Source organism: Vicia villosa, linkage group LG4 (genome assembly GCF_029867415.1).
Source record: "Vicia villosa cultivar HV-30 ecotype Madison, WI linkage group LG4, Vvil1.0, whole genome shotgun sequence".
Lineage (NCBI taxonomy): Eukaryota > Viridiplantae > Streptophyta > Magnoliopsida > Fabales > Fabaceae > Vicia > Vicia villosa.
Window position 1 is genome coordinate 176,563,176 of NC_081183.1, and position 15,566 is coordinate 176,578,741.

Here is a 15,566-nt window from a genome sequence, read left to right on the forward strand (position 1 = left end):
AGCACATAGAGATGCGGTTTCATTACTTGAGGGAGTTAGTGAGCGATGGAAAGTTACGATTGGGGTATTGTCGAAGCGAAGATCAAGTAGCTGACTTATTGACCAAGGGTGTGACCAATGAGGTGTTCAAGAGGCTGAGAAGGAAGCTGAGCATGGTGGACTTGGACCAACTGAAGTGAGGTGGTGTGTTGAAACTGCTGTTTTTAGCACTTCAGTTGGCGTAACCGGTTACGCCTGTTACCGTAACCGGTTACGAACCCGTAAAACAGATTTACTGTAGATGTTGCGTTTGCGTAACCGGTTACGCTGTTTGCCGTAACCGGTTACACTGAAGCCCAACTGTTTTTCTGTTTGTTTTAGGGTGCTTTAAATCATTCCAATCATTTTGTAACTTGTACTATATAAGGAGCTCACTACTCCTATGTTGTGGTTAATGCCAATTCACTATCTCACGCTCAATTACTCTCTCTCTCTATTATTTCTCTTCTTTCTTTAATCTTCATCTTCTTCAATTGATCATTTTCCCCATTAAAGAAACCTTAATTTGATTTGTATGTTCCAACAATATTATCTCCTCTAGTGTTGTAATACGTTCTAAAATGGGAAGCTGTTCAAATATGATGGTAGTCATGATGCTAACAGTGGTTTGCAGCAGAGTTAATGGTTGTAGCGGGAAGGATTCCAGATGCGGTCACCACGGCCCGCATATCCGATTTCCATTCTATTTTAAAAATAGTGAAACAGAACATGGATGTGGTTATAAAGGCTTTGGTCTTACTTGTTCAAACGAACACAAAACTCTGATTGAGCTTCCTTCACAATCTGGTCCAATTATACTCCAAGTCAAAAGTATAAATTATCAAGACCAATATCTAATCGCATGTGACCCTGAAAATTGCTTTGCTGGAAAGCTTCTTAAACTCTACCGATCACAAATGTCTACTTTTCAGTTCTATAAGGAACCTGAAGACACTTATAATAAATACCGTTTCCTCAATTGTACCTCATTACCCTGCCAGGTTTATGTTGTTCAGTCTAGCAGCAATTTCCTTCGTTCGGGTTTTGATCCAATACTCTGCACCACAACTCCAGATATTATTTCTTCACCGTACGTGCCGGTAGAGGAGGATCAGAATGATTGCTTGGGTTTGACATGGTCGAAACCCAATTGTAGCATGTGTGAAATACAAGGCAAGATTTGTAAACCCAAAAATAACGGAACTGGAGACGAGATAGAATGTCTTGACCGTCATCACAAACCAATTAAGAAGATACTTCTATATATCACAGGTTAGATATACTTCTTTACATTTTTTTTTATTTTTTATAACATTTACATACACATCATATTGAGATTTTAAATAACTAAACTATTTAGTTTTATTTTTGTGTAGTTGCGTTAGTTGGTGCAGTTATGACGATGTTGATTCTTAGGACATGTTTGCGTCTCTATAACTATTTCAAAACAAAGAGTGAAGACGAGACTAGAATTGAAAAGTTTTTAGAGGATTATCGGGCGCTCAATCCCACGAGATTCTCTTTTGCGGATATAAGGCGGATTACAAATAACTTTAGAGAAGAGTTAGGTGAAGGGGCTCATGGCGCTGTATTCAAAGGTAAATTATCGAATGAAATTCTGGTGGCTGTGAAGATGCTAAAAAACACAGTGGGGGATGGAAAAGAGTTTATCAATGAAGTGAAAGCTATGGGAAAAATTCATCACATTAATATAGTTCGTTTGGTTGGATTCTGCGCGGATGGATCTTATCGTGCTCTTGTTTATAATTTCTTTTCAAACGGCTCGTTACAAAACTTCATAACCCAACCTAAAAACATTGATAATTTTTTAGGTTGGAAAATGCTAGAACAAATAGCTCTTGGCATAGCTAAAGGTATTGAGTACCTTCACACGAGTTGTGATCAACGAATTCTTCACTTTGATATTAATCCCCACAACGTGTTATTAGACGACAAGTTTGTTCCAAAGATTACAGATTTTGGTTTGGCTAAATTGTGTTCTAAAACTGAAAGCATAGTTTCAGTAACTGCTGCGAGAGGGACTCTGGGTTACATTGCGCCTGAAGTATTTTCGAGGAACTTTGGAAATGTATCATATAAAGCTGACATATATAGTTATGGGATGTTACTGCTTGAAATGGTTGGAGAAAGAAAGAGTATAAGTCAGTTTTCAGAGGAAAATTTTAAAGTTTTGTATCTAGAATGGGTTCAGAATTTTCTTGAAGGGCGCGATATGCAATTGAAGATTGAGAAAGCAGGAGATGATGTAATTTTAAAGGTAGGATTGTGGTGTATTCAGTGGAATCCGATAAATCGTCCATCCATAAAAGGTGTGCTACAAATGTTAGAAGCTCAAGAAGATGGAAATTTGATTGTGCCTCCAAACCCTTTCAACTCTACAATTTTGAAAAATGGTGAAATCTCGAAAAAGTATTCAACTTTAGAGTTAGAGTCTATACATGAATGAGATAAGATATGGTTGTCACATTAGAAAATATCAGGTGCGACAAGATTAACATTTTATATATTTTTTAGTTGCAGCGTTAATCTTGAGGCATTTAAATAACACTACCTCATTGGAGTAGATGTAGTCTTTAATGTTTTTTTTATGACATCTTCATCATCAACAAACATTGAATAACTGTATTAGCAAGATGAAAATAATCAGCATGTTTGGTATTCACATTAGGGAAAGAAATGGTGAAAAAATGAAAATATGTCATGTGAAGTGTTCATGTAAAGTTCCCAATATTGTATTACTAACTAGTTAGCATTGAATTGATCATGGTTGAATGGAACATATTTGATTAGTGTTATGAACATGCTTTTGCTATTGCATGATATAAATTACACTGAAAAATGCTAACTCTAAAATTAAGATTTTCATTTATTATTTCCTTCGTGATAATTACATTCACCAATCACTTATTTATAACATTAACATCAACCAATTATTAACTATCTAGATCCTTCTTAAGAGTAATGACTCAACTATTAATCATAATGGACTTATAGTTTACTTAATATTTAAGTAAAAAATAAAATAAAAAGAATGACACCATTGTAAAAGAAATAAAATCATAAAATGTAATTGTTATGATTTGAATTGTGTCCCTTAGTTAGTTTTTTCTAAGTAATTTTTTTTAATAAAAAAATTAAAACGTTGTCCACTCAGAATTTATACATTAATTTTTTGTTGATTGAGATGTAAGTTTGTAAAAAAAAAATACATTATTTGTAGCAGTGTTGTTTCACAAAAATGTTAGGTCGTGTTTGTTGGATCATCATAAAGAGCATCTATATTGGATCAAGAGCAACACACAAGTGAGAGAGACACCACATTGTTGTTTAATCATGGTTCGTGTTTGAGTGTTTTAATTTGGGTTATTTTTTATCGATTCTGGAAATTTAAGATTGAAGTTCATCATATTTATCATGAACATGATGAACCTAGGAAGTGGTTCACGACGACATCCTGGGTAACTAGGGCGGAGGTAAGGCTGAGAGGGAGAGAAAATTGAGAGATAGGTCTGACATAAGAGAGAGAAGCGAGGAGTGAAAATGAAGATTTTCTTGTTGACTCCTCCTTTTATAGTGTCTCCATGAGCGCCTCTAATCTTGCCAAGTGGCACATCTGGTGCCTTCTGATTGTTTGATCATTGTATGGATCCTATGACTTCTGTACAAGAGTCCCCGCCGTTGTTAGCATGCGCATCAGTTTCAACCTTAGATCTCCTAAAGATTTGCATTGTATTCAGATCCAACGGATCTAGTTGAGTCAGTGCTTTGACTCAGTTCTTGGGATTTTTTCAACTTGGGCCTTCGCCCATTAATTTCCACACCCCGTTATATTTTACAATTTTTGTATAGACCCCTATAGCTTCTTACTAACCCGTGGCAAAATTCCATAAATGCCCCTATAATTCGGAGATGCATCTCCGAAGACATCAAAAAGGGTGATTTTGAAATTACATCTCCGAAATCAATTTTTTACAAAAAGGTGTTTTCAGAGATGCATCTCCGAAATATGCTGCGTTTTTCTGTTTACTAAAAACAGCCACCCCTTTTTCATTCTACCTAAAACATAAAATTTTCCACACTACACCAATTTCTTCCAACTTCTACACAAACTACACTTGCTCTACAACATCAAAGGATTCAAAGGCTCATTCAAAGGCAACTCAAAGCTTCATAAAATTTGTAAGTTTTCAAACTTTGAACTCTAGCATTGATAATCTTATTAGGGCTATTAGAAATTAGCAAACTGTAGTAGGTTGAAGTTATTATGGGTCAATGGTAGTATTTAGTTGGTAAAAATTAGATTTTGAATGGGTTAAGGCAAGAAATGGGTGACTGCAAAAATGGAGAATTGCACGGGTTTTCGGAAGTGCATTTCCGAAATCACCTCTGACTAGTTTCGGAAATGCACTTCCGAAATGTAGTCTAAACTGATTTTCTATTTCCTAAATTGTTTCAAAGTCTTACCGATTGCAATTTTTCAGGAAAATGTCAGAAAATCCGACACGACTTAGATAGGGTAGGGAGACCCAAACGGCATCGGCTCGACGCGAGCGGGATGCACAGCTAGTAGTGACACGGGGACGGGGTCGAGTACCCGTCCAAATGGATGAGGCGCCTGCAAGTTCCTCATCTAAATCGAGGAGTAGGCTTGCTTGGGCGTCTTCCTCCCGTGAGGTTGAAGAGGATGTGGTGGAGGAACATCAAGAGGAGGTGGAGGCTCCTGAGGAGGAAAGGGTACCCGGGGTGGAGGCTCAGGACGATGAGGATGGGGGCTATACGGGAGGGCCTTCGGACACATCTCTGTTGTTATACTACCATGAGCACGTCGATCGACGTGTTTGGGAAGGAGAGGTAGTTTTATTATTACACTTTCTAACTTAACCATTTTAATTACAAATAGTTGAAAACATTAACTAACATTGTTGTTGTTTTTTTGTTGTGACAGAAAATGCCAACCATAAAATCCGTGAACCATTCGCAGAAAATATTTGATCTCTTTATTCCGCAGGCTCAGTGGTTTAACGACGTTGTAGCTGCCTCCAGTCTTGGCGAATTATACATGACCGGATATACCACCATTAGCCACGACATGCAGGGGGAATTTGCCGAAAGGTGGCACAAGGAGACATCGTCTTTCCACTTTCCTGTTGGGGAGTTGACGATCACCCCCTATGATGTCGCCTGTCTGCTCCACCTGTCGATCAGAGGGAGACTGCTGAACCATTCTCGTATACAACGGGTTAATGCCATCGAGTGGATGGTGGATTTTTTGGGCATGGACCCATTTATGGCCGAGAGGGAGTGCAGTGTAACGCATGGGGCACATATCCTGTTCTCCAGCCTGAGAGAGTTGTACGAGAACCATTTGGTGGTGGAAGCTGAGAATGAGGAGGAGGGGACAATTTATTTGTTGAGTACCACCGAGCCTGCGCTTTACGGTGTTGGTTCATAGGCAGTTGCCATTGTGCAGAGGATGGTCAGTGACGCGGCCGTTGCGTCGGCATATAGGAGGCAGAGGAGGTCCTAGAGAGTTAGGATTAGACATACTCAGTAGTAGTTGCCTATTTATGTTTTATTCATGACATTTAGTTGGGTTGTAATATTTTTACATTTTTGATTTATCTGAACAACTACCATTGATTAATATATTCGTATTTATTCTAGTTTACGTGTTATCTGATTCAGTTTTGCAATTTTGTCGAATAATGTAAAATATGGGATTTATCATTGTTTTGAAAAGAAAAAAAAACACTCAGAGCATAGTTCAGATATGCATAACTGAAATTGGTCCCCTGGTGTTTTCGGATAGGCATTTCCGAGATATTCAAAAAAAAATGGGATGATTTTGGAGATGCATCTCCGAAATCTAAGAAATTATAAAATTGATGCCTTTAGAGATACATCTCTGAAGGGTATTTTGGGGATTTTAATAGGGTTTTCAATTCATATAGGTGTACAAAAAATTTATCTTATTTTTGTATGCTTTGTGTTCCTTTTTTTGTTTTATTTTTTTTGTTAGGTTTGGTGGGCTTTAAGCCCATTAGTTTTAATTTTATCTCATATTGTTTGCATGTACTCCCTATCCTTTTTGCTTTTTTTATTTAGTTAATTAAACCTAAATATTTAAAAATGTGACATTTTAAAATCAATCTTTCTTAAAAAAACTAAATGCGAAATTTGATTAACATCAAGTACCTTTTTCGAAAAGAATAAATTATTTGTAAGATAAAATCAATCTTCAACCTCCACTCACTCTCATTCAATAAAGTCATTCCTCTCATAATCAATTCTAAAACTTTTCCATTTAATCTCAAAAAAATATGATCCAAACACTTGACCAACATCAAGTTGTTTTTTAACTCAATCAAATCATTTTTCATACAAGCGCAAATAAAATCCTTGGTCAACACCAAGTTCTTTTTCCCATGTAATCAAAAGTAATTCCAAATCTTTTCATAATAAATAGGAAGAAAAAAGATTGATTGGGCTTAGGCCTCTTCCTTCGCTGAGTACTTGGATACTGGCTATAGAGCTTACAATTCAAGTACCCGTCGTCTAAACTAAAACACAATTGTTAACTGATTTTAGCTCGTTCCCCCTTGGAAGAAAAAGGATAAATATAAGCCTTTTTCCTCGAGTATTTGGATACTAGCTGTAGAGCTTACTGTTTGAATACTCGTCTTCTTTCAAGGAACCATGACTTAATTCGCCTCATCTTTTCACAATGAATCGGGTAAAAAGGATAAATTGGGCGTAGGCCTCTTTTTTCCCCGAGTATTTTGTTACTAGCTGTAGAGCTTACTATTCGAATACTCGTCATCCACTTAAAAACAATCCAACCAATCTAACCATCCTTTTTCCGCCTTAGTGCGACTGCGAAAACCTTTTGCAAACGAGTATGCATTATATATTTGACATGAAACAAACAAATTCCTCATCCTCCAAGCGCGAGCAACAAACAATGTTGAACCGCTCAACGTGAATCTAAGTGTTACTCTTTAAAAACAACCAACAAACAGTTCTTTTCTACTAGGAACTATGTACCTTTGAGTTCCCCATCGTACTTGGTGATACGTAGGAGCGAGATTCAACGTCTCAATAAGCATCCTAATTAAAAAACTTATTTTAGCCCATTTAAATAATACATAATAGTTAGAAGAAACTAAGTAACATTCACGCTAACATTCTCTCGCAAACTAACTAAATGGTCCCAGTTGAGTTCAGCGGATCCAAGAGGTAATAATACTTCCCCTTGCATAACTAACTCCTGAACCCTAATCTAGTTTCGACGACCATTTTCTTTTTCTTTTAAAGGTTTTATCATTATTTTCCGTTTCCATTTGGAATAAATTAACTTTGTTAGCCACTCTGTTATTATTTTGAGCGTTCGTTACGCGCAGGTATTTTTTGCGCCACGATAAATTCATCGATATTAAAGCATAACGAAATTTGAATGTTGTCGAGTGTTATAACGAAGTCACCATTCCCCTACCCTAGGAACTTAGGAGCCCGTGAAGAAGTTACATTGCGAAACATTTCAATTACAAGACAAGTATTTAATACACGTATTCATGAGGTCACCTACTTCCACTCAACACATCTCCAACCCCGTCTCTAAAGTGGGACTAACCCGAGAACTTTGAGGAAGCCGAGAATAACAGCCTGGAGGTCGGTCTCAATGTTTTTGTTACAACCCTATATCTATACCCTGCAACTAGGACTTGAAGGCCATGTTTCTGGCCAGTCAAACGGCCCTGCAAACTGGCCTAACACCAGAGACTCAATCCAAAACATCCTCATTCAAGACGGGTGGATAAATGGACTATTGTTATAGGGTTGCACACCATATCCAAGTTGTTTGCTCATCCTCAACAATTGGACCCAATCCAATGTTCTTCCACAGTCCACGACACACTAACCAGGAGCCGTTTAAATCTTTACCATATATAAACTCGTCCACGCGCTACAATAAGTACAATTTCATTCATGTTTGCAAAGTTTCACCTCTCTTACTTCACTAACTTGGGTATTTGAGTGCTAATTTTATAGACACAACCCCACTCCTCCGCACCAAAAATCTACATCGCCACATGAAATTTTTTCATCGCCACATCATCATTCTTTTGTTTTTGCATATGAATACTTATTAAGCAACAAAAAATTTGTAAGTTTATTTATTTGAGAAATCTTATAAATATAATATATATCATTATTCATAATTTGTTTTCATCTTATTTTTATAAAATTTTCTAGATAAACGAACTTTATTTTATTTTTTTAACATGATTTGTATATAATCAGATTATATGAAATATGTTATTTCAATTCTAATTAATAATAATATGTTTAAATATAAAAAAGACTAACAAATTTATAATTTTACTCAAAATAAAAAATATAATAAAATAAAAAATATAAAAAAATATTACTTATTTATTTATTTATGTAATCCGGCCTGATTAACTTTAAAAAAAATTAGTCGTATGTAGCATAAGGTTTCTAGTTAAATAAGCTTTTAAAAAGAAAAAGCCTTGGTCAAAAAAAAAAAAGGCCTAAGTCTTTGGTCTAGCATGAACTTATGTAAGTTAAATTATAGGGTCTTTTAGTCGGTATGATATATTCTCTCTCTTATCTTTTTTTTTGATAAGCAATGAGATACTATTACGAAAACGAGTACAAGGGGTACTCACCCATGGTTAATACAAAGGGATGAAATTAAGGATTCCAAAGGGCATTGAGATGCATGCATGATGCATATTCATACTGTTTACATGTTGTAGATATTCTAGATTCTAGTCGTTAATTGAGATAAGACTGTTCAAACTTTCTTAGTTGATAAATTAATTTTTAATAATTTCAGCTACTTCGATTATATACAATATCATTTTAAATTTAGAAGAATTTAAATTCAATACGCGTTAGATCATGGAGTCAAATACAAGGGGTCCCTACCTCCCGGAAGAATGGTATTATGAAATACATCATCATTCAAGAATACATTTTCCTTTAAAACTCTATTCATCCACCATAACAAAACTAGCACCGTGAGTAAAAATGATTATGTTTCTCTTCTTCTTGTTTCTTGTTCCACATAATACTTATTCCAACTCCCTACCTTGCTTTTCTTCCTCCTGTGGAAAAATTACCAACATAACCTATCCCTTTAGACTAAAACAAGACCCAGAACACTGTGGGAACAGTAAGTACGAGTTGGATTGTGTGAACAACGTTACTGTATTGAGTTTATATGATGGTTATTTTAGGGTAGAATCAATAAATTACAACAATTACACAATCCGAGTCGTTGACCCAAACATTCAACCCTCCAATTGCTCATCTCTCCCTCGCTTCTTCTTATCCCAAAACAACTTTACTTATTACAATGATTCAGAGCAAAGGTACCTTCCCAAAGAAAATAATTCATATCAGTACTTCTTAAATCGAAATGATTACTATGGATTAGATTTATCTATGCCAGTAATTTACATGAAGTGTACAAGTCCACCTAGTAAGGTTGTCGATAAGTATTATGCCAATACAACTTCATGCTTGGATCAACACACATACGCCATTGTTGGGGACCCACCCTTTAAAATTTTGGAGCCTCAATGCCGTGTTAAGTTTGTTACCCTCTCGTCCTTCTGGGGAGATTTTTATACTTACGACAAAAACATTTTAGGTAAAAAATTGGGAGCTATATTATATGTTTTTTTACATAGTGTCAACTTTTTCTGTCTAAATATTATTACTATTGCAGGAAACATTTCTTATATTGATATTCACAAAGCGCTACAATATGGATTTGAAATTTCATGGATGAAAGCCTCTTGTCCTTGTGATGAATGCTTGCTCAATGATACCATCAACAAGATTCAATGTTTCGAAGGCAGTTGTCCATTTGACTCTTGCGGTAAGGCAAACTTAAAGAGATTACATAATTACTACTTTTGAAATTTATTTTCTTTCCCATTTATCCCATGCTTTTTTGTATTATCTTATTTTCAATTTAAAGTTATTCTTCAATTGTAATTTTCAGGAGCTTGGGCAGACAAGGTCCGCCTAATGTATGGTAAGAATCTCTTGTTCTTTTTATGCAATAAGATTCTCTTGTTTAATTTGAGTAAAGGTCTCCAAGTATAACCACCTCTTCCATTTTGTTTTTTTTAATGAACATAAATGATAGAGACTCGTATTTATATTATCCTAAAGTTTAAATATACCAAAAATTCAATTTTCATATGCAATTCAACTCAAATCAAGTTATTTATTGGCCAATTGAACAGTTGACTAGTCAACTAATTCATCATTGACCTAATCAACCATCGGATCATGATCGAGTCATTCATTGAGTATTGAGAGAGTTAACCATTGAACATTGACCGTTGACCAACAAATCGTTAATTTTTGTTGACTTTTCACCAAAAAATCAATTGTGCTGGAATAAATTCCTCCTTTGATCACTTGAGTTCGTGAGACATACTTACACAAATCTCCAACTTGACTCACAGTGGGTCGTGATGTCAATTTATCAATTAGCCACCTTGTTTCTTTCTCTAAATTTGAATCACTATTTAACAATCATGTTCAAGAAAAAATCACTATTGAACCTTGATATTGTCACTTGCATCCACTTGCACTAACCATATTTTCTTCTTAGGTAGTCTAGCAAGCCCACAAGTATAATTCTTTAACCATCTTCAATCTTTCAGCCACATTCAAAGCATAACATCATAAACATATTCATGAGATGATGCAATCTCCCTCGTTACCTTATTATAAGTCAAATGACAATCATAGACCACACTATAAAATATCTCTCACTAGAACTAGGATTATGAGCCTTTACTTCCTCATCATTCATAGTCTCTCTAACATAAACCTCCATCTTAAATTGAGTCTTCTCCGCCGTAGTTTTTGATACCTTCATTTCAATGTCTTTACTCTTCCTCCCTGCACGCACCTCATTGAATGTTATACATCTGCTTATGATGAACTTTGATCCCCGAGACTCCATTTTCACAACTTAAAATCATGTTCATCTTCTGAATAATCATTAAAGACACACTTCACAACCTTACTATTAAGATGGACTGCCTTGATTTGTGATACGCTAAATCAAGTCGAAGAAGGACGGATGAACGACCAAGGTAGGTCACATGACAGTTGATTATGTCAACAGTCACTTTTCTCTTCTTAGTGATATCTAATTTTTGCTTGAACAAAAAGAAATCACAGTGGTCTCTAAAGCAAAACCCAATACAAATTTCATATTCTCCCTACATATATAATATTTGAATATTTGTCCCTTTCTTGTTCCAGCGACCCCCCAAATTCTCTATATGGTCAACCTTATCCCCTGCAACCAAATTGTATAGTTTATTTAACAACTCATAATATGACATGTGAACGGAAAATAATTATATTTTCTCTAGACGAACCAAACCATGCTAATATAGATACCCATTTCAATTAAAAATGACTCGAATATCTCTATTGAATCCTAAATAGAAAATTTCTCAAAAAAACTTAACATTACATTGCTACATGCTTAGAGCTGAATTCGAACCATGCCATCCGATTAAATTAAAAAAGATTTATTATCATCTCATCTAAATATATATTTTTTGTGGTGAATATTTTTACTCACGCATTCCAATGAATGTCCTTAATTATTATTGGTTACAAATACATTGTCCATAATGAAATTTAATGTCTTGAGTGCGGATAATATTATTTAAGGATAAAATTGGTACAAAATGAATTAATGTTGTATTGAAAAGGTGATATGATACTTCTTTTAGAACAAATTTTGTAGGCTAAAAAAACACTTATTTTAAGATAATGGGAGTATTTTTTAGCTTTTTAAATTCGTTTTAAATTCATTGAATTTTTTTTCTACAGATTACGTTGCTGGCATCTACGAAGGTATGGTTTAAATTAAATGCATGCTAAACGTGATATTTTCGTAAAAATGAGAATTAAGAGGTTTAGGCTAAAAATTAATGGTAGGGACAAATTTGCTACATCTTGAAATACTGATATATACTAGGTTGAATTGAAAATACTTGAAACTAGAAAAACATGTATTAGAGGTTTTAGACGATTTCTTGAAGATATGATGGAGTAGAATCGATTTTGCCTTACAGCTTAAATTGGAGGAAAATAAATACTAGTAAGTGATGAAATAGACACCCTTTCATTTTGTTTCACTCACCTCAATTTTAAGAATTCAAATTGTAGAAGTTTATTCTATTACATCTCATACCTTTACATTTCATTGTATTCTATCGATCCAATCTATGTATAGGGAACATAGTTCAAATTTCATTTAAGGAAATCGTAAAATAATGTGTATTGTGTCATTGCTAATATTAATAATGTTCTATTCTCTAGTTTTAAAACATATCAATTTACTATATGTAATGTAGGATTTCGTGAGCTCACAGGCATGGGTCATATAATCATATATAAGTCAAGTATTAACGTATATAGAGCGGGAATAGTTACAGGAAGGTATATTTTGCCATACCTTGCACCTAGAACTATATTGGGCATCATAATTTTCTCTGTGTTTTTGATCTATACATATCGAAGAAGACATGAATCAATATATGAAAATATTGAAGATTTTCTACAAAGTAATACTCTCATGCCAATAAGGTATTCATACAAAGAGATAAAACAAATGACAAAAAATTTCAAGGTAAAATTGGGTGAAGGAGGTTATGGAGATGTGTATAGAGGAAACCTAATAAGTGGTCCATTTGTAGCCATTAAGATGTTGAAGATAAAATCAAAAACTAATGGGCAAGAATTCATGAGTGAAGTTGCTACTTTAGGAAGAATATACCATTCAAATGTGGTACGACTTGTTGGATTTTGCGTTGAAGGATCAAAACGTGCTCTTGTATATGAGTACATGCCCAATGGCTCTCTTGATAAATATATTTTCAACAAAGACGGAGTTATATCTTTAACTCACGACCAAGTATATGATATATCTCTAGGAGTAGCACGTGGAATTTCTTATCTCCATCAAGGTTGTGATATGCAAATTTTGCATTTTGATATTAAGCCTCATAACATTCTTCTTGATGCAAATTTCATCCCAAAAATTTCAGACTTTGGTCTTGCAAAGCTCTATCCTATCAACAATAGTATTGCCACTTTGACAGCAGCAAGAGGAACAATCGGGTACATGGCTCCAGAATTGTTCTATCAAAACATTGGGGGAATATCATATAAGGCCGACGTGTATAGCTTTGGAATGCTTTTGATTGAAATGGCTAGTAGGAGAAGAAATTTGAATTCACATGCGGGGAATTCAAGTCAACTCTACTTTCCATTTTGGATTTATGATCAATTGGTCAAAAAAAGGGAAAGAGAAATGGAAGATTTCATCATGGAGGAATTTAACGATGTTTTGAAAAAAATGTTCCTCATTGCACTTTGGTGTATACAGTTGAAACCCATTGATCGCCCTTCAATGGACAAAGTAGTGGAAATGCTTGAAAATGTTCTTGAAAATATTGAAATGCCTCCAAAGCCTGTCCTATATCCACATGAAACAATTCATGAGAATCTTGATACCACTTCAAATGAAACTGAATCAGATACTGGTTCTACCAGTTATGTTGAGGAAATCACAACCACTCCTCTATTGATGTTTTCGGCTTGATAATTCAAATTGATTAAATATGTATAACATTTGTGTTGTTAGTTTGTGTTTTTAAAATATGAAATATGAATTTGTGATTTTAGTTACTTAAAAAATGTAATTATTGCATGTATAATGTTTATAATCAATACTTATATTTTCCACAATGATATATAACCTAATCATTTGTCTAACATGTATATTTGTCATTTAGTTTCCTTTTTTTAGTTAGAGCTGTTTAAAAGTTAATATCTTAATAATTCTAATATGTTGTTTTTAATGGAAACAGAGAGAAAAGAACCATCATTGTTTCATCTTTAAAAGATGGAAGGTTTAGATGGCATAATTGATGTTAAATATAATGTAGAGCATGTAACGTCCAATTTTCACCTCTTACATGCTAATGTTTGCACTAGGCCTTATGTTATATTTGTGTGTGAATCGGAGGTGTTTTTGTATTGGATAGAAAGAAATTAAGTGTCTTTAAGGAATATAAAGAATTACATGCAATGTAATAAAAGAAAATTAAATTTTGATTAGACAAATTCTCTAGATGTGCGTTTGAATGAATAATTTAAGTGAGAAAAAAAAATTTAGAAAATTTTAAATCATTTGACCAAAATCTATTGTTTAGATTTTAAAAAATAGAGAATTGTTAAAATTATGTAAATTTATAGAGTATTTTATTCGAGTTCAATTTAAGAAATTTCAAATGAGACCAAAAAGTAATTGCCTATCTACTATATATAATGCGAATGTTAAATTATTTATTATTAATTTTTTAAATTTTGCAAGATGAACTTCATACTTTATGAAAATTTTAAATTCATCCCTAAAGTTTTCAAAAAATCATAAATAAGTCTTTAATAATTCAAATGTTACAAATTGATCCCTTCACATTTACAAAAAATTGCAAATTGGTCTCTATTTATCATGTTCAAAATTTGGTTCAAAAATTTTAAAATTTATGAAAGTGACCTTAAAAAATTAATAACGAATCATTTTAATACTTTATCCAAACAACATAATTTAAAAATGAATGGATTTCAATTGAATAATTTGAATTGTTTAAAATTTTGAATTCCTTAAAAATTCTCAATTACGTCATCCAAACATATTATAAATGAATTTAGAGATATTAGTGGATCCCGTAACCTTAGCATATGGTCTACACGTACTAGGTATTGCACCTTGAGTTGCTTATGTGTCATTTAAGACACGTGGCACATTCTGATTGAATGATTTAACATCTTTCATAACCATTAAGAAACCTTTTTTGACTAGTTTTCCAACACTTAGCATATTGCACTTTATTCCAAGTACATATAGTACATCTTTGATCATATCTTTTGCTCAATTTCTCCTTTGAATAACTATGTTCCCAGTACCTTCTTCTTCCAACTAGGTATTATTTGCAAGTTTGACCTTGCTCTTTGTTGAATGCAGTATAGGGCAAGCAACAAAAAAAAATTGGAAATATTGATCCGGGAATTATCGTCCATAGAGATGGAGAGATGCCATTCAATAGTTTATACGGTTTCGAGCTTGGGATTGAATGAGCAAAAAGTAAACAAAGATATAGACAGTAAAAGAATAAACACATTCTTAGAAGAGAAATAACTTATCAGGAATGTAAATATATTCACTATTCACAAACATACACTTACCAACCCGTTATACTCAACCTACGATACTCATCTATGTCATCACGTATCTCTCACATAAGCGTCCATCTCTGGAGCACAAATGAGATCATCTCACAACTAAGGTTATCTCTAACGCGAAGTCGCGAGAACATCCGTATTCTCGCGTCGGCGATCTCTCGCGTGCCGCTCAAACACGAAAGCATTAAGTACAGATACCCACAGTG

General features: G+C 34.1%; 2 protein-coding genes across 2 annotated transcripts; both read left to right on the top strand.

Annotated features, from left to right (window-relative positions):
* Positions 1–446: 446 nt before the first annotated feature.
* LOC131596080 (rust resistance kinase Lr10-like) lies at positions 447–2,823 on the top strand. Its single transcript, XM_058868638.1, has 2 exons — positions 447–1,290; positions 1,395–2,823. Exons 1-2 carry the CDS (start codon positions 600–602, stop codon positions 2,483–2,485), a joined length of 1,782 nt encoding a protein of 593 aa, XP_058724621.1. The 5' UTR covers positions 447–599; the 3' UTR covers positions 2,486–2,823.
* Positions 2,824–8,996: 6,173 nt separating this feature from the next.
* On the top strand, positions 8,997–14,213 carry LOC131596079 (LEAF RUST 10 DISEASE-RESISTANCE LOCUS RECEPTOR-LIKE PROTEIN KINASE-like 2.3). Its single transcript, XM_058868636.1, has 5 exons — positions 8,997–9,718; positions 9,797–9,949; positions 10,076–10,108; positions 11,941–11,964; positions 12,468–14,213. Exons 1-5 carry the CDS (start codon positions 9,094–9,096, stop codon positions 13,715–13,717), a joined length of 2,085 nt encoding a protein of 694 aa, XP_058724619.1. The 5' UTR covers positions 8,997–9,093; the 3' UTR covers positions 13,718–14,213.
* The last annotated feature ends 1,353 nt before the right edge of the window (positions 14,214–15,566 follow it).

Bases quoted from the DNA above. Each gene is read 5' to 3' on its own strand.
- LOC131596080 (XM_058868638.1), top strand. From the start codon at position 600: ATGGGAAGCTGTTCAAATATGATGGTAGTCATGATGCTAACAGTGGTT. The intron at 1,291-1,394 runs GTTAGATATACT...ATTTTTGTGTAG, and splicing joins GATACTTCTATATATCACAG to TTGCGTTAGTTGGTGCAGTT.
- LOC131596079 (XM_058868636.1), top strand. From the start codon at position 9,094: ATGATTATGTTTCTCTTCTTCTTGTTTCTTGTTCCACATAATACTTAT. The intron at 10,109-11,940 runs GTAAGAATCTCT...TTTTTTCTACAG, and splicing joins CAAGGTCCGCCTAATGTATG to ATTACGTTGCTGGCATCTAC. The intron at 11,965-12,467 runs GTATGGTTTAAA...TATGTAATGTAG, and splicing joins CGTTGCTGGCATCTACGAAG to GATTTCGTGAGCTCACAGGC.